General features: G+C 43.1%; 1 protein-coding gene across 1 annotated transcript in view; it reads right to left on the bottom strand.

Moving 5' to 3' along the window:
* LOC124575954 overlaps positions 1-19,543 on the bottom strand; it is an 86,217-nt gene that overhangs the window by 9,870 nt on the left and 56,804 nt on the right. The window contains exons 8-15 of the mRNA XM_047131199.1: positions 18,164-18,351; positions 17,843-18,071; positions 16,173-16,268; positions 11,716-11,903; positions 11,402-11,630; positions 11,051-11,146; positions 5,124-5,311; positions 4,813-5,041 (exon numbers count right to left, since the gene is read on the bottom strand). Of these exons, the coding sequence (XP_046987155.1) occupies positions 4,813-5,041; positions 5,124-5,311; positions 11,051-11,146; positions 11,402-11,630; positions 11,716-11,903; positions 16,173-16,268; positions 17,843-18,071; positions 18,164-18,351 (1,443 nt within the window). The remainder of the gene's footprint in view (positions 1-4,812; positions 5,042-5,123; positions 5,312-11,050; positions 11,147-11,401; positions 11,631-11,715; positions 11,904-16,172; positions 16,269-17,842; positions 18,072-18,163; positions 18,352-19,543) is intronic.

The raw sequence follows: 19,543 nt of genomic DNA, 5'->3' as shown, positions 1-19,543 counted from the left end.
GTTGGAATGTGGGTTTCACGTGGAGCGTGCAAGGGATAAATCCCTGCAGTCGCACTATCCTTTGTACCCTCGGTGATTCAGACTGATAGAGCATCCGCCATGTAAGCAGGAGGTCCTGGGGTCGATTCCCGGTCAGGGTACACATTTCCAACTGTTCCCATTCACGTATGTCCGCAGCTCGTGGTCGTGCGGTAGCGTTCTCGCTTCCCACGCCCGGGTTCCCGGGTTCGATTCCCGGCGGGGTCAGGGATTTTCTCTGCCTCGTGATGACTGGGTGTTGTGTGATGTCCTTAGGTTAGCTAGGTTTAAGTAGTTCTAAGTTCTAGGGGACTGATGACCATAGATGTTAAGTCCCATAGTGCTCAGAGCCATTAGAGCCCCCATTCATGTATATCAACGCCTGTCGACAGCTTAGGGTCTTGATTTAATTATCATTTCATTCTGTGTTATGTAGAACTGGATCAGTTATGTAAACACAACTATGAGTGACTGAGTGCATGATCATTGGTGAGTGTTACTGATTGCAATTTGTGTTCCGGGCTATATGCCATGCAAGTGTATGAGTGTTCCCTGTTATAAGGTCCACAGATGGAATTGCATTATAACATAATCTGTGTGGGAGGCAAAGCAACCATTGTAGATGAGTATGCTTGAGTTATTGCATCAGCAGGCGCTGGTATTTTCACTTCTGAATAATAGTAATTTTAAGGAGAGGTAAACTTGTATCGGTAGTCGCTTGTGCGATTATTTCAAATTTTCTGCACCTCAGGTATTTTTGTGTGTAGCCTTATTTGTGCAGATTTCTGCACAACCTCATGAATCCATGGACCCTGCATGTCATGAGGGAACTGTTCAAGCTAGTGGAGGCTCTGTAATGACGTAGGGCGTGTGCAGTTGGTATGATATGGGACACCTGATACGTCGAGATACGGCTCTGGCAGGTGACACGTACATAAGCATCCTGTCTGATCACCTGCATCCATTCAACTCCATTGTTCATTTCGAAGGACTTGGACAATTCCAGCAGAATAATGCGAAACCCCACACGTCCAGAATTGCTACAGACTGGCTGCAGCAACATTCTTCTGAGTTTAAATGCTTCCGATGACCATCAAATTTCCCAGACATGAACATTAAAGCATATCTGCGATGCATTGCAACGTGCTGTTCAGAAGTGATCTCCAACCCCTCGTCGCCTCCGGATTTATGGGGAGCCTTTCAGGATTCGTGGTGTCAATCCCTCAAACACTACTTCAGACATTGTTCGAGTCCATGTCACGGCGTGTTGCGGCACTTCTGCACGTTCGCTGGGGCCCTACACGATTAGGCAAGTGTACCAGTTTCTTTGGCCCTTCAGTGTAAATTCAAATAGTCGCAGCCCTTAGGCTCCTTAATTGTATTGGTAAATAAATGTTTGTATTGTGTTTTCTGACATCAAATATCTTAAAGTAGTAGGGAGGTGAATCTCTGTAAAAACATTATACAGGGACATCAGGAGTGACTTGAAAAAGCAAATGCGTTATTTCTTACTCTTTTGGGTTTGTGAAAATAAATATGCGTAAAAGCCAAGTTAAGGAACATTGGTTTAACATTCTGAAACAAGGACGTAACTTTATTAGCTACGACGACTGTCAAGAAGCCTAAAAGGCAAAATCATTAATGATCAGCAATGGGGATCTACAGCGTGTCACTTTTAACTCAGAAGTGAATATTGGTGCAGTAACGATATTTTCTTATCAGTTTATATTAATCTATCACAGTAAGACCGCTGAGCTTAGGAAACGCGGCGTGTTGAAGTGTCACTGCGCGAAATGTTCTGCACAGTCTTTCACCACAATGAAACTGAACTTACACAAGTGCAGACATGTAACTCCTAAAGTGAAATAGTGGAATTATTTGAAAAGAACTTCAATTGTGCGTACAATCATTCCCTGCTTGAACAACTACGCTGAAGAGCCAAAGAAAGTGGTACGCCAGCCTAGTATCATATAGGGCCCCCGCGAGTGCCACAACAAGACGTGGCATGGACTCAAGTAATGTCTGAAGTAGTGCTCGAGGGAACTGACACCATGAATCCTGCAGGGCTGTCGATAAATCCGTAAGAGTACCAGGAGGTGGAGACCCCTTCTGAAGAGCACGTTGCAAGGCATCCCAGATATGCTCAATAATGTCCATGTCTGGGGAGTTTGGTAGCCAGTGGAAGTGGTGAAGTGGCGCCCTCCATCGGTAATGCTGGAATTCAATATGGTTTTGGCCCACCCTTAGCCTTGATGACAGCTTCCACTCTCGCAGGCATACGTTCAATCAGGTGCAGGAAGGTTTGTTGGAGAATGGCAGCCCATTCTTCACAGAGTGCTGCACTGACGAGAAGTATCGATGTCGGTCGGTGAGGCCTGGCACCAAGTCGGCGTTCCAAAACATTCCAAAGATGTTCTATAGGATTCAGGGATTCAGGTCAGGACTCTGTGCGGGCCAATCCATTACAGGGATGCTATTGTCGTGTAATCATTCCGCCACTGACGTGCATTATGAACAACAGCTCTATCGTGTTGAAAGATGCAGTCGCCATCCCCCAATTGCTCTTCAACAGTGGGAAGCAAGAAGTTAAGTAAAACTCAATGTAGGCCTGTGGTGGAAATTTTTTTGGAAATTTGTGGTAAGGTCTTATGGGACAAAACTGCTGAGGTCATCGGTCCCTGAGCTTACAAACCACTTAATATAACGTAAACTAACTTACGCTAAGGACAACACACACACGAACCTCCGACGGGTGAGCCGCGCGGACAGTGGCAAGGGGCCTAATACCGCTCGGCTACCCCGCACTGCTCCTGTGCTGAGACTATGCGATGGGAAACAAGGAGTGCAAGCCCCCTTCATGAAAGACACGACCACACCATAACACCATCGCCTCCGAATTTTACTGTTGACACTGCACGCGCTGGCAGATGACGTTCACAGGGCATTCGGCATACACACACCCTATGATCGGATCGCCACATTGTGTACCGTGATTCTTCACTCCACCCAACCCTTTTCCGCAGTTCAATCGTCCAATGTTTACTTTCCTTACACCAAGCGAGGCGTCGTTTGGCACTTATCGGCGTGAAGTGTGGCTTATGAGCAGCCACTCGACCACGAAATCCAAATTTTCTCACCTCCCGCCTAACTGTCATAGTACTTGCAGTGGATCCTAGTGCAGTTTGGAACTCCTTTTTGATAGTCTGGATAGATGTCTGCCTATTAGACATCACGACCCTCTTCAACTGTCGGCGGTCTCTGTCAGTCAACAGACGAGATCGGCCTGTACGCTTTTGTGCTGTACGTGTCCCTTCACGTTTCCACTTCACTATCACATCGGAAATAGTCGGCCTAAGGATGTTGAGGAGTGTGGAAATCTCGCGTACAGACGTATGACACAAGTGACACCCGATCACCTGTCCAAGTTCGAAGTCTGTTAGTTCCGCGGAGCGTCCCATTCTGCTCTCACGATGTCTAATGACTACTGAGGTCGCTGATACGGAGTACCTGGCAGTAGGTGGCAGCACCAGGCACCTAATATGAAAAACGTATGTTTTTTGGGGGTGTCCGGATAATTTTTATCACATAGTGTATATAGGCGTTGCCGACCACAGTGCCGTATTCTGCCTGTTTGTACATCTCTGTATTTGAATGCACATCCCTATACCAGTTTCTTTGGCGGTTCAGTGAACATCTACATACGTACTCCGCAAGCCACTTTATGGAGGGTACTTTGTGCACCACAAACAATTGCAACACTTCCCGTTCCAGTCGCGAATGGTGTGCGGAAAGAAATTTTGTTGGTCACCTTCCGTGTGATCTAGAACGTTTCTAATTTCATATTCATAACCCTTTCCTAGAAAAACGTAGGACGATCCAAGATGTTGATTTACGCTTGCAATAACATTATCTCTCGAAAATTTGATAGAAAAGTGCACAGCGCCTACTTTTAGCGTCTGCCTCTAAAGTTGGCTCCGCATCTCCGTGAAATCTTCGTATTTACTGAATAAACTTGTAACGACACACGCTGCTCTTCTTTAGATCTTTCTTAGTTTGTGTATCAGTTCGGTCTAGTACGGATTTCGGAAGGAAGAGCAATATTTAACTTCAGGATCACGGAATCTATTTGGGCGGCAGTACTTAGTGCTTTCTCGATCTCATGGAGAAATAGATCTGTTTTCGGAATCCGTACTGATCCCTACAGAGCAGATTATCGATCCGCAGAAGTGCCATATTACTCGAGCATGAAACTTCAAAAATTCTTCAATAGGCTTGGTTTTCTTTGTCAAATCTAAAAATCCTTGAAGCAAGGACTGGCCTGAACTTTTTTCTTATCACTAGGAATGCTGCAGGTTTCCTGCGACCAAAGCTACACTTCTGCTAGAAGAGGAGTAAGTTATTTCGCCTACATATAGCAATGGACACCAAAAGAGAAATACTTACCCGTAATGTTTGAGGTTTCATCTGTAGGCTCCCTGCAGGCCCAGACAATTGAGTAGCTCTCGTAATCAGTATCCAGAACCCAATATGGACCCGTCACTGACAACACACGAAGAAGCAACGATTTTTGAGCACTGAAATGAGCATATAAGTAACTGTACAAAAAAAATTAATTTCGTTCTTTACATTTAAATAGAGTGATCCTCAGAAATAATGTATGTTAGATCCTATCAGCGTTATTCAATACAATATGCTCACAGTTACTTCTGTTACAGATCTAGTAGTGGAATCAATAGCTTGTTCAGGTGGTTAATGGATGTAGCCATTGTAACTTAAAAACCACGCCATACTGACCTGGTACGCCTGGGAAGTGCACAGTGAATTTGGCCTCTCCGGATTCAGGGTCGTCCCACTCGGCCCAGCCGATGATGTCGTTGAAGGCCCCCGCAGCCGTGCTGAACAGTCTGTTGTGTACGGTCACGTTGTTCTCGCCAGCCACTGTGTACTCCGCCGTGATGCACTGGCCGCCCTCCTCGAACGGAGCCTCTCCCAACCTGGCGATCTCGTACCACACGCCCTGATACTGTACAGACGCACAGGAGGTATAATGGTCTGTAGCTGTTCACAGCCACAATCACAACTGCCATAACTACATCCGGTGTTACCTGAGAAGTATCAAATTCGGTGACTACAGCCTTGTCGCACGTGCTGACTCTGACACTGCACTGTTGTGGGTCCTGTGTGGTGTCTGTGTAGCGGCTCCGTGTCAGACCCAGTGCCTCCAGCTTGTCATTCACCTGCTGCTCCAACTCATCTGTCAGCTGGGCACTCCGTGACAGGATCCACGAGTTCTCTGCAAAACGTACGAAAGGGCTGTGTTAACGTTTGCCAATTTTGCTACTTTCTAATTCAGAATTTGGAGATTTTGACGGCCACTATCGACTATCTGTTCTTTCTCGTGGAAGGATATATATCTGACGACATGATGAATACCAGAGTGTTCTAGCCCATTTGGTTCGCTCGTTTGTCGAGCTGAATGAAATTCTGAAGGTAAAGTTTTTCCATTACTCCCATTTCGCATATGGAAAAAATACGAAAACGGTTCGTCATGTTACATTTAATTTTGTGATCGATATTACCCTGCAATGATATTTACATCTAGTTCCCTCAGTTGCAATATATTTCTGTTTGTAAGCTCTCATCGCCAGTTTTGTAAAGGCCTCGTCGCTACTGCTGTGGAGGTCGAGTTTGTGAGTTCGTTGAACGGCTTCTGGTTCAGTACACAGCTAAGACAATTTCTCTCTGCCACTATTACACACCTATGTCCCAGGGTCAGGTAACAGGATAGGAGAACGAAGGTTCTACAACACTCCAACCAATCAGTAACAAAGTCACAGAAATGAGTTAGAAGGTTTACTTATTTTTGTGACTGGTTGAAATATGAAGTCTGTAACACTGCTTGTAATATAACAAAATAAATGCTCTCAGTGCTTTAGTGCAAATAATCGTAGGCAGACTTCAATTTACAACAACTGTCTGTTCACTTCTAACAGTTCACTAAACCACGTTCCCAGTCTCAGTCACCTCTGGACGATGATCCATAACCAAGTGGGCGAGAGCTACTCGTCTATCTTACGAGTATGCTTCTGTCCGTTGCGGTCCGGTCGTTGGCGCATTGTACTCGGCTGGCAATTGACCGAGGCGAAGTCGATATCTTCATTGTTAGCGCCGCCCTTGGCGCTGGTGGAACTCGCGCAAGTGGCGAGTCTCTATGGCACTGGCGCCAGCTCTCATCTCTGCACCTGTGATGCTATTTCTCTGGCTGTGTCTTGTTCGGACGATACAGCAATTTTTGTGATGGCTACAAATGGGATTTGTCGTATGGTGACTATAGTTTGAATAAAGTGTGTCAACATTCTCAAAATGTTCAAATATGTGTGAAATCTTATGGGACTTAACTGCTAAGGTCATCAGTCCCTAAGCTTACACACTACTTAAGGTAAATTATCCTAAGGACAAACACACACACCCATGCCCGAGGGAGGACTCGAACCTCACCACTCTCCGTTATTAGTATACCATACCTGTGGGAGCTTTAGGACTGAACACCTTTGTTCCGAATCCAGAGCTGAATTACAACCTTGCAGCATCAGTTGGACTGTTTGCGCTGTAACATTTTATCAAGATATTTTGTGAAGCTGTTGAAGATCAGTGGTTTCTCCTTGTGATTCCGCTATACAAATTTTATAGGTGTAAAGCTATTCTCTCTCGCTAGTCAAATGGACTGTTATAGGAGTATCTCAGCTTCAAGGACTCGCTCACTCTTCTTCAGAACAATGTATGCATCATTAATTACTTCATGTTTCTCACTGTTATGATAGTGCTGTTACTGCGGAAAAATTTCTAGAATAACGGCGCTTTTTCTTCCTTAAGTTGAGTGGACAGCGCGTGAGTTATTTGTTGAGAAGGGATGCGTAGCTTAGAAATAGATTAGCGTACTCAGGTCGCGACTGAAACATACCAAATGAAATTCATCCAATTAAAATTATCGACATAAAGGTTGCAGGAAATTGTATTCGAATTTAGATTCTCGGAGACTGTGCCAGATGTGTAAGAAATACAGGCTATTCAAAAAGAGGGAACAGATTTCAAACATTTAAATCTTCCAAATTACAAAAGGTAGCACCATAATTCCAATGTTCCTGGACAGATAACTGTTTAAAATTGGGACAGTGCTGGTAGACGTTCCAGTGTTGGCCGCATTGGCGCTGTCGTTTTCGTCTTCATGGAGAAAACTGTGACAGAACTAACCTATTAGGCACACTTCAAAACTGATTATTTCCTCACTTAAAGACGATTCAGATGACTTCATTTTCATACTAGATGGTGCTGCGCTTCATTTCTCTAAGCGCGTCCGACGTTACCTGAATGACATATTTCCGGAACTTTAGACTGGAGGAGGAGGAGGAGCAGAAAATGAACTTCATCGCCGGCCGCCTCCCATCGCCCCCCATGTCTCCAGAGCTCACACCTTGTGACTTTTGTGTGTGGCGTTACGTAGACGAACCCATATTTACCCCCCCCCCCCCCCCCCCATGCCTGACGCTCTTTAAAGTTTGCGACCTCGCATTGTTGAAGCTGCTTGGTGTGTGTCAGGAAATGAGCCACTGTTTTGATATATGTCGTGTAACACATGGTGCTCACATTGAATGCATAAATAATAACTTTTCTCTTTCCAGGAACGTTGGAATTGTGTTTCTATCTTTTGTAATTTGGAAGCAATAAATGTTTGAAGTCTGTTCCTTATTTTTTAATGGGCCTGTATTACAATAAATCGTACATTTTTTTGCCATTTCTAGTTATAAAACCCCCAGAAAACAAAATATGTGAGCAACTGACGAAATTCTTGGTCTATTTGAATAAATTGTCAGTTGAATGGTTTAAAATGGTTAAATGACAGTTTTCATTAGCTAAAAAAGGATATGTAAATTAATTATTCCTAGGAATGAATAAGAAAATTAAATGAGGAGCAGGAGAAAAGAATAAAAAAAGAAACCACCCCTCAAATTCAGAAAAAATATGTTATTTGAGTGTATGATGCAATTTCATAACAGATTATCTAAGCAGCGTCGTTCACGACACCTAACACCAAACCATTTGGCCTCCTGCGCAGGAGAGCTTCTGTAAAGTTTGGAAGGTAGGAGACGAGATACTGGCAGAAGTAAAGCTGTGAGTACCAGGCGTGAGTCGTGCTTCGGTAGCTCAGATGGTAGAGCACTTGCCCACGAAAGGCAAAGGTCCCGAGTTCGAGTCTCGGTCGGGCACACAGTTTTAATCTGCCAGGAAGTTTCATATCAGCGCACACTCCGCTGCAGAGTGAAAATCTCATTCTGGTATGACAGTTGTTGTCTGTCATTGGTCTGTGAGCACAAGCTCTCAAATTTTTTCAATGTTTTCGTCGATTCGGGCAGTTGCTGAACGTCCTGAATGATGTTTGTCAGCAATCTACATGTCGCCACTTTTAAATCGAGCAAAACACTTGGACACTTGAGTTTCTTCCATAGCGTCATCTTGGTAAGCTGTTTTCAACATTAAAACAGTATCAGCAGCATTTTTAACGAATAGAAAACAAAACTTCACAGCAGCACGTTGTTCACTTAAACTTACCGTCATGAAAAACGAAACAAGAACAAAACAGCCCTAGCAAAAACAATCATTGCAGATGAACAGAACAAGCCAAGTCGACAACACAGCCGGCTCTCAACTGGCAATGAGTTACGGTACTCCCGCCTAGCGTCAGAAATGCGCACTACACAAGCTCTCCCACGGCAATGTTATTCCGAATTTTTTTCTTTTATTTTTGTATCCCCACGTAACGCACTCTACCAGAAACACTTTTGTTTTCCTTAGCAGGAAGTTTGCATGATAATTTTCATTCTCGAAATTCAGTCACATGCATTGTTTTTAGACTCTTTCGGGTTTATGAAAATATGTACACGAAAAAGGGAGAGTCAGGTTTGGGATTGCTGATTTAACATTCTGAAACACGTATGTAGCGTGTAGCAATTTGATCCCAGTCCGCTTAATAATTCTCGTTTGTCCGCTCGCCAGATGAATTCTGGTTCGTAACAAATTTATGCTGTACTAGCTACGACGACTGTCAAGAAATGTAGAAGCCAAAATAATTTATGACAAATACTGGTTACTTTGAGTCTATAACTGCTAACAAGGAAGATAATATTGGTGCAGTAGCGGTATTTTGTTATTAGGTTACATAGATAGGTATGTCGTAATAAACCCCCTGAGCTTAGGATCATCACTGCGGAAATTGAACTTCCACAAGTCCGTATTAGTTTTTTTTCGTGTAACTGCTAAAGTAAAATAGTGTAATTATTTGAGTAGAACTTTAATGTAGACACAACTCATCCACGGATGAACAACCATTACAACTAAGTCTTCCTGTTACAGTTGCGAAAGGTATGCAGAAAGAACACTTGTTGATAAGCGTCCGTGTAAATTCCAATGTGTCTAGTTTTATCTTCATGACTTTTTTCAAAAAATACATAAGAGGAAACAAGATGTTGGGTGACGCTCCCAGAAACATAAGCTCTCGGAAATTTAATAGCAAAGTACACCACGGTGCACAACGATTATCTTACAGCGTGTGCCACTGAAGTTGGCTTCGCATCTTCGAGGCCTTTCACATTTACTGAATAAATTTATGACAACACATGCTGCAAGCCGGCCGCGGTGGTCTAGCGGTTCTAGGCGCGCAGTCCGGAACCGCGAGACTGCTACAGTCGCAGGTTCGAATCCTGCCTCGGGCATGGATGTGTGTGATGTCCTTAGGTTAGTTAGGTTTAAGTAGTTCTAAGTTCTAGGGGACTGATGACCACAGATGTTAAGTCCCATAGTGCTCAGAGCCATTTGAACCATGCTGCTCTTCTTTGTATCTTCCGTGTTTACTCTAACCTGCCCAGTTTGGTTCAAAATGGTTCAAATGGCTCTGAGCACTATGGGACTTAACTTCTGTGGTCATCAGTCCCCTAGAACTTAGAACTACTTAAACCTAACTAACCTAAGGACATCACACACATCCATGCCCGAGGCAGGATTCGAACCTGCGACCGTAGCAGTCGCGCGGCTCCGGACTGAGCGCCTTAACCGCGAGACCACCGCGGCCGGCCCCAGTTTGGGTTTCAGGCTCAAGAGCTATATTTAAGCATTGATAGAAGGAGGTTTTGTAAACTACCTCCTTTGCTGATGGATAACACATCCCGAAAATTCTCTCACGAAATCGCAGTCTCTCATAGGCCTTACCTGAGATAATTTTATGTGCTCGTCTCACATTAGATTGATCTGTCTAAACAGTCTTAGATCACAACATACTGTATTGGATTGTAAATATGTAATGATGTTCTGCCTCTATGTAAGTTCAACCACAGGTACTAGTTTAGGCTTATTATACAGTTTTCAGTGATAGGTAGGCTGATTTACGTGGAAGGTTTGTGCTTATAATTTATCAATATCCCGTGCAACTTGGCGGAATTTCTATGATCTTTGTCGATATCATTGTGCCTCCTGAGAATTTGGAGTTAGTATGCAATTACTTACGGTTCTTCTCTGAATTTTAATCAAACTCAACACAGTAACCCGTAAACAAAATTACCGTTATTCGATGCAAGTTTTCCGGCTATGACTACGTAGTACTGCCGGTGCAAATGCAGGCAGACCACTGGTACTCCATAAATGTGCCTACGAAGTCCTGTAATCATAAAATAACGGCTCTTTCTGCATATTCATGAGCAATCTATTAACTTTGGATACTTCGAGACAGCTGCCAATGCCTACACCAAGTGTGGATCTTGCGTACATCAACCTCCATTTCGCTGGAATTTTCTCGCATTGTGACTTCACTATACACCTCAGCATCATCTGCGAAAATATAATTCAACTTCCGACGTTATCCATTAGGACACGTAAATAGAGAAACTCTCCTTTTCTTTATGCTCTAAGTTACTTTCGCGTCTGAAGATGTCAGTAAATTGTTCCTCACACATTCAGCAATGGACACTAAAAGAGAAATACTTGCCAGTAATGTTGGAGGTTTGATCTGTAGGCTCCCTGCAGGCCCAGACAATTGAGTAGCTGTCGTAGTCAGTATCCAGGACCCAATAAGGACCCGTCACTGTCAACACACACAAAAACAAGCATGTGTGACACTAAAATGAACATATGGGTTTCCTGCAACATGTAATGTAAAATGCAGTTTCTCTGGTGTATATTTCAACAGAAAGATTCTCAGAAATAATGTGGATTATGTTTTTTCATCGCTTATCCAAGATCCTGTGCTGACAGTCACTTCCGTTAGGTTTCAAAAAATACCTTGTTGATATCGTTGATGTATGTAGCCATTGACACGTACAAAATACACGATACTGACCTGGTACACCTGGGAAGTGCACTGTCAATTTGGCCTCTCCAGAGTCAGGGTCGTCCAACTCGGCCCAGCCGATGATGTCGTTGAAGGCCCCCGCAGCTGTGCTGAACAGTCTGTTGTGTACGGTCACGTTGTTGTCGCCAGCCACTGTGTACTCCGCCGTGATGCACTGGCCGCCCTCCTCGAACGGAGCCTCTCCCAACCTGGCGATCTCGTACCACACGCCCTGATACTGCACAGACGCACATACATCATGGTCAGCAGCAGCTCAACAGTCAGAAGTTCGCTGCAGCTGCCGTAGCCACACCGAGTCTTACCTTAGAAGTGTCAAATTCTGTGACAGCCGGCTTGTCGCATGTGCTGACTGTAACATTGCACTGTTGTGAGTCCTGTGGGGTGTCCGTGTAGCGGCTCCGTGGTAGACCCAGGGCCTCCAGCCTTTCATTCACCTGCTGCTCCTGCTCTGTTGTCAGCTGGGCACTCCGCGACAGAATCCACGAGTTCTCTGAAAAACGTTCAATATGGCTGCGTTAGCGTTTGCTATCTTTGATATCACCTAGTTCATAATTCGGAAATTTCGACGGCCACCTTAGGCTTTCCGTTCTTTCTGAAGGAATGACGTAAAGCTGATGACGTGAAGTATTCTACACTGCTCTAGCACGCTGGTTCACTCATCTGTATAAACAGCTACTGCATTACTCTTTTTTACGTGTAGAATAAATACGTAGATTGCTAATCACGTTAAACTTAATGGTCGTATTTACGTCTAGACCTCTTCAGTTGCAATACAGTATACTAAATTTACAGATACTTCTCAGATAGGATAGTGGCTGTATTTTGAATAAAATCTCTCGCCATTATGCTTTGAGTAGCGTACCAGTTTTGTTAGAGCTTTAAGAGGGAACACATTTTTTACGGAATCCAGAGCCGAATTAAGACTTCGCTGTATCAATTGGTTGATGGGACAGATAATCTTTGCGGTAATGTTTTATCAAGCTGCAATATAAATCTTCTGAAAATGATCATCGTTGCCGCCTTGTAGTTAAGCTATAAAAATTAGATCTATTGAACCCTGATCCCGCTAATCAAGTGAACTGTTCGTGACGTGTCTCCGAATTACGCACTTACACAGTTTTCTTAATACAATATGCTCATCAGAAATTACTTCATGCTTACAGAGGTTATGAGTTTTTTGTACTGCGGTCAAATTTCGTGAATAAGAGCACTCCTTTTTCTTTAAGTTAAGTGGGTAGCGTCAAACATGTTTAATTTACAGAGAAGAGTTGCGTAGCTTTGAGATGGGTTAATGTAGTGATGTGGCGCCTGCAATGCATTTCATGAAATTTATTTTGATTATTGTGTGTTAGGGAACCATCGATAAAAAGGTTGCAGGTAATTATTTTCTAACTTAGTACTTTTGACACTATGCCATAGGTATAACAGATAGTACAAAATGTTATATATATTTTGGAAGCAAATCTCGTGATGGTATTGCAGTTAGAAGCCCCCCCCCCCAACAAAATATAAAATGTGTGGATTTTTGACGACATCCTGGACCTGTCTGAACAATTAATGAGTTGAATGTTTTAAGATGTTTTATCCAGAGACTTTCATAAACTAAACAAGTGGTAGTTAAATTTATTATCTCCATGTATGAATACTGAGCAGAATGAATGACTAAATGAAGAAACCACCCCTATATTACTCAAATGCGTGATATAATTTTCTAATCGATTATCAAAACCGACTGTTTTAGGACGCCTAGCACCAAACACGTTAATCCCAACCAAAATTTACATTAAGAGAGTCCATATTTTTGTTATACATAAGGCGCCATTATGAGAATAGAACAAAACAGCTAATCGCTCATTGATTACATTGATACTGTCCAGACCTTCTCAAATTGTACTATACGATGAATGTAAACAACCCATATTCATATCTTAATATCACTATAACATGATATGGCATATTTTGTTATCATGGAATGACGATTGGTTACTACTGCAGACATTAGTGGTATAATAGATTTCATGGGAGACATACTCATTTGGCGGTTTCCAAAATTTTATTGAAATTGAACAAAGATAGATGTTGCTTCAATTTCATATTGAACTAAGAGACTGTTTTGCAAATTAACATGCATTTAGCAGATGCTGGAAGATGAAAGATTATCTTTTACACAGACACGTAGCAATGGTGAACTAGCAATTAGGTTTTTATGGAAATATTTCACTAAGAATGCTTCTTTGAACGTAAATCTATTAAAATTTGTATCTGGCTCCTCGATTAGAAAAAAATACGTGTTTCAGTGTTTTGAAAATTCCACCCCTAATGGTCTGAAATGGAGGATGAAAATTTTTGTGAAAGTGTTTCATTAAAACATTTTGAATCTAAATCTATGAAAATTGCTATTTGACTTCTCGGTTAGAAATAAGGAAATGTGTTAGGAGATGATAGTTTCTGTGGAAATATCATCGCGAGAATGAAACAGGCAGGATTAGTAAAAACCTTCGACTCCGGCTGCCAGAAGCGCTTTTGGTGAGAAATACATTTGGAAAAGACCATGCTCCTATGGTCTTAATTAGCGTAATAAGTTTAGAAGGTGTTACGACTTGTGAACTAAATCAAAGAAAGCTATGTAAAAGGCACCAAGACAAATGGGCGCTGTCAGAATTCCATAAAAAAAGAATTGGATCTTTAACACATTAAGTTTCCAGTAGGCCTAATATATGTTCATCAAATAACTTTTCTGTGATTACTACGGAAACTAATCGTCACTGATAATGAAATAGATACGACAATTAAATGCAATTAAATGATAAGGAATATCCTTTTGAGTTAACTAGGCACACTGTTCCTAGGTTGTCGATTTCGCCATAAACAATAAGCATAAGAGTATATAAATTCAATTAAATTTTCAAAAAAGTGCAAATCTCGTATGAAAAAATGCTTTCTTAAATCTAAAAACTTTGTCTGCAACTTAGTTTGCGCAGACAAGATATATCGTTTTCACAGTGTGTAGATTTACACGTGATCTGTGGATATAACAATACACAATTTCGATTAAGGAAAAACGACATAAATCTGTGGAGTCCACACAATCTACGCGAGCGAAGCAGCAGGCATTAAGCTGATTTTTATATGTAGTGAAATTTAATTACACTATGTGATAAAAAGTATCCTGACACTCCCAAAGACATTCGTTTTTCATATTAGGTGGCTCTCGGCGGAACTCACAGACTTCGAACGTCGTCAGGTGATTGGGTGTCACTTATTTACACTTTTGTATGCGGGGTTTCCAACTCGTAAACATTCCTAGGTCCACTGTTTCCGATGTCATAGTGAAATAGACACGTGAAGGGACAAGTACACCATAAAAGCGTACAGGCCAATCTAGTCTGTTGACTGACAGAGACCGCCGACAGTTGAAGAGGGTCGTAATGTGTAATGGGCAGTTCAATCCAGACCATAACATCCATCAGGATCCGCCGCAAGCAATATGACACTTAGGCGGGAGGTGAGAAAACTTGGATTTCATAGTCGAGCGGCTGCTCATAAGCCACACATCACGCTGGGTAATGCCAAACGACACTTCGCTTGGTGTAAGGAGCGTAAGCATTGGACGATTGAACAATGGAAAAACGTTGTGTGGAGTGACGAATCACGGTACACAATGTGGGCGACCCCATGGCAGGGTGTGGTTATGGCGAATTCCCGGTGAACTTCATCTGCCAGCGTGTGTAGTTTATCATGGAGGGGGCTTGCACCCCTTGTTTTTTTGCGTGGCACTATCACAGCACAGGCCTACATTGATGTTTTAAGCACCTTCTTGCTTCCCACTGTTGAAGAGAAATTCGGAGATGGCGACTGTATCCTGCAACACGATCGATAACCTGTTCATAATGACCGGTCTATGGCTGAGTGGTTACACGACAATATCGTCCCTGTAATGGACTGGCCTGCACAGAGTCCTGACCTGAGTCCTATAGAACACCTTTGGGATGTTTTAGAACGCCGACTTCGTGCCAGGCCTCACCGACCGACATCGATACCTCTCCTCAGTGCAACACTCCGTGAAGAATGGGCTGCCATTCCCCAAGGAACCTTCCAGCACCTGTTTGAACGCACGCCTGCGAGTGTGGAAGCAAGGCTAAGGGTGGGCCAACACCAGATTGAATTCCAGCATTACTGATGGAGGGCGCCACGAACTTGTAAGCCATTTTTAGCCAGGTGTCCTGATACATTCGATCACATAGTGTATATAGCGGTTCTTCGTATACGAAATTACTTACGTCTCTAAAGATTTCTGTCCCTAAAGAATGACATGCTGTATTTTGTTTCATAGAAAATTTTCAATCTAATAACACAGTTTTACATTTTGTTCATTAGGCCACAGTTCGGAACTGTAACGAATGCTTTGCGGAGGTCCGGGAACAGACCATGATCTGCTGCTTTTTCGATCTCTTGGATAGACGGAGCGAAATTTTTTCATATGTCACTGTTTTCGGAATCAATGTAGATCGCTACAGATGAGACTATCGATCTTCAGAAACGCTATAATACATCACCATGAAATATCCAAATATCCATCGTCGGGTCAGTAAGTCTAGTGTTTTGCGCATCAAATCGACTACCTTTCTTGAAAACTTGAGAGATCTCAATGTTTCCCAAGTACTTTATGTCACAAGCGACCGATGATACAATACTGTTAGAAGAGGAACAAGTTGTTTCGGATACATGCAGCAATGGACACTAAAGAGGAAATACGTACCCGTAATGTTGGAGGTTTCATCTGTAGGCTCCCTGCAGGCCCAGACAACCGAATAGGTCTCGTAGTCTGTATCCAGGACCCAATAGGGGCCCGTCACTGTCAACACACGAAGAAACAGTCATGTGTGAACACGGAAATAGGCATATCAGTTTTCTACAACTTACAACCCAAAAAGTCATATCTTGAATTACATCTAACAAGGGGAACTCCACACCACAGCCCCATCATATTTAGTGGTAAGATGGTCCATTGAATAGCCCGTCTAAAACTGAACACAGATCACACATGAAAACAGGAAGAAGGCGTACTGAACTGTGAAAGATGAAGCAAAATAGGGAAACTCCACACCATAACCCCATCATATTTAGTGGTAAGATGGTCCACTGGATAGCCCGTCTAAAACTGAACACAGATCACACATGAAAACAGGAAGAAGGCGTACTGAACTGTGAAAGAAGAAGCAAAATAGAAACAATGAACGATCCACGTTCAGGATGCGCAACATCGAGCTAACTTCGGTAGCCACGGCGTCGTGGAAAAATTTGGAAATTTGTGGTAAGTTCCTATGGGACCAAACTACAGAGGTCATCCGTCCCTAGGCTTACACACTACTTAATCTAAATTAAACTAACTTACCCTAAGGACAACACACACATCCATGCCCGAAGGAGGACTCGAACCCCCAAAAGGGGAGGCCGCGCAACTCGTGGCAAGCGCCCTAGACCGCGCGGTTACCCCGCGCGGTTCAGTGTCGTGGTCCTGTGGTCATGGTCCTGAACTAGAACGGGATTCTGTGTTCGAATCTCCCTCCTGCCACATGTTTGCTTTTTGTCAGAAAATTATGAATTTTCCGCCCGGTCATTTCGCTATATTCAAATTTGTGTCTGTGCTGTGGTGTCACACCCGTTTGGAAAAGCGAAATACAAGGTAGGAACCGGCAGTCGTCCGTTTCTCCTATTTGTTCTACACAAGTATCGTATGTTATGACCCATGTGTTCCGTTTTGGAAGTTTTGACTCTTGACGTTCTTTCTTATAACACAGTTCACAACCGTTTATTTGTTGTTTCCACTTCTGTGGGAGGTCTATGCGATGTCTCGCCTGCTGTCACTATTCATCATACTCACCTGCGATGCAAAAAATTATTACCACATGACTCGTTTTTTATAACCAGTATATGACAACTGCCAAGAGTGTAGGAGGAGAACAGATACGTCAATGACTGAACAGAGAGTACTAATTTTTGTGGAAGAAAAGGGCATGCATGTGATTTGAACGCGGATCTCTCGCTTTGCAGTCCAACACCAGGACCACACAACCACGAAGCCGCGGTTCTCGCAATTTGCTCGAAGTTATACATCTTGAGCTTGGACTGTTCACTGTTCCTATTTTGTTTCTTTCTTCAAAACTCAGTACACTTCCTTCTTGTTTTCATGCATGATCTATGCCCAGTTCTTGATGGGCCAACCACTGGGCAACTTTATGAGTAAATCTGAGGGGCCTAGGATGGGAAGTTTCCCTTGTAAGTAGAAACATTCTTAGAATTATTGTATTTTAAGCTATTTCATCATTAATATTATATGCTCTTAATTACTTCTGTTACACATCCAATAATGGATTCAATACTTCGTTGAGGTAGTTAACGGATGTAGTCAGTATACACGATACCGACCTGGTACGCCTGGGAAGTGCACTGTGAATTTGGCCTCTCCGGAGTCAGGGTCGTCCAACTCGGCCCAGCCGATGATGTCGTTAAAGGTCCCAGTAGATGTGCTGAACAGTCTGTTGTGTACGGTCACGTTGTTGTCGCCAGCCACTGTGTACTCCGCCGTGATGCACTGGCCGCCCTCCTCGAACGGAGCCTCTCCCAACTTGGCGATCTCGTACCACACGCCCTGATACTGCACAAACATACAGGAGGCACAGTGGTCAGCAGTAGCTCAACAGTCAGAAGTTCACGGCTGCAGCTGCCATAACTACATTGGGTGTTAACCTTAGAAATGTCAAATTCCTTGGCAGCCGGCTTGTCGCATGTGCTGACTCTGACAGTGCACTGTTGTGGATCCTGTGGGGTGTCTGTGTAGCGGCTCCTCGGCAGACCCAGGGCCTCCAGCTTGTCATTCACCTGCTGCTCCTGCTCTGTTGTCAGCTGGGCACTCCGCGACAGGATCCACGAGTTCTCTGCAAAACGTTCGATATGGCTGTGTTAGAATTTGAAATCTTTGGTAGCAGCTAGGTCAAAATTCGGAAATTTCTATGGCCACCTTAGACTGTCTTTTCTTTCTGGAGGAATGACATGGTGAAGTCTACAGTGCTCTAACACACTTGGTTCGCCCACCTGTATACATTGTTATTGCAGTACGCCTGTTTTACGTGTGTAAGAAAAACCGAAGATTATCCATCAAGTTAAATTTAATGATGATATCTGCCTGCGTCAGCAATGATCTGCGGCATCAGGATGTAAAAGGCAACGGAAAGCACCGCATTAAAGTCATATAACGTGTATCCACAGGACATGTAGTCTGCAAGTGAAAAACTGTCGTGATTATCCCTCCATTGCAAAAGATTCCGGAATATTCCCGCATTCGGATCTCTGGGAAGGGGATGCCAAAAGGTGGGTGACCATAAGAAAAAGATTGAATAACCAACGAAAGAATAACGTTTTATGAGGTGGGGCGTGCAATGTCAGAAGTTTGAGCGTGGTATGGAAGCTAGAAAATCTGAAAAGGGAAATAAAAAGGCTCGATTTAGATATGGTAGGGATCATCGACCTGAGATGGAAAAAAGACAAAAATTTCTGGTCAGATGAGTCAATAGTAATAACAACAGTTCCAGAAAATGGTATAACTGGAGTAGGATTCGTTATGAATAAAAAGGTAGGGCAGAGAGTGTACTACTGTGAACAGATCAATGACAGGGTTATTCTTATCAAATCGACAGCAACCTAACGACGACAACAATAGTTCAGATATACATGCCGACGTCGTAAGCTGAAGATGAGATAGAGAAATTATATGAGGATATTGAAAGAGACATACAGTATGTAAACTGAGATGAAAATCTAACAGACATGGGGAACTGGAATGCAGTTTAAGGGGAAGGAGTACAAGAAAAGATTACAGGAGAGTATGAGCTTGGGACAAGGAATGAGAGAGGAGAAAAACTAATTGAGTGTTGTAATAAATTTCAGCGAACATTCTGTTCAAGAATCACAAGAGGAGGAGGCGTACTTGGACAAGGCTGGCTGATGCGCGAGGATCTCAGTTAGATTACATTATGATCAGACAGAGATTGCAAAAGATACTTTAATGTAAGGTGTACCGAGGAGCAGATGTGGACAGATCACAATGTAGTAGCACGAAGAGTAGGCTGA

The sequence above is a fragment of the Schistocerca americana genome, chromosome 1, assembly GCF_021461395.2.
Source record: "Schistocerca americana isolate TAMUIC-IGC-003095 chromosome 1, iqSchAmer2.1, whole genome shotgun sequence".
Taxonomy (NCBI): domain Eukaryota; kingdom Metazoa; phylum Arthropoda; class Insecta; order Orthoptera; family Acrididae; genus Schistocerca; species Schistocerca americana.
This window is presented reverse-complemented; position numbering and strand designations above follow the sequence as displayed.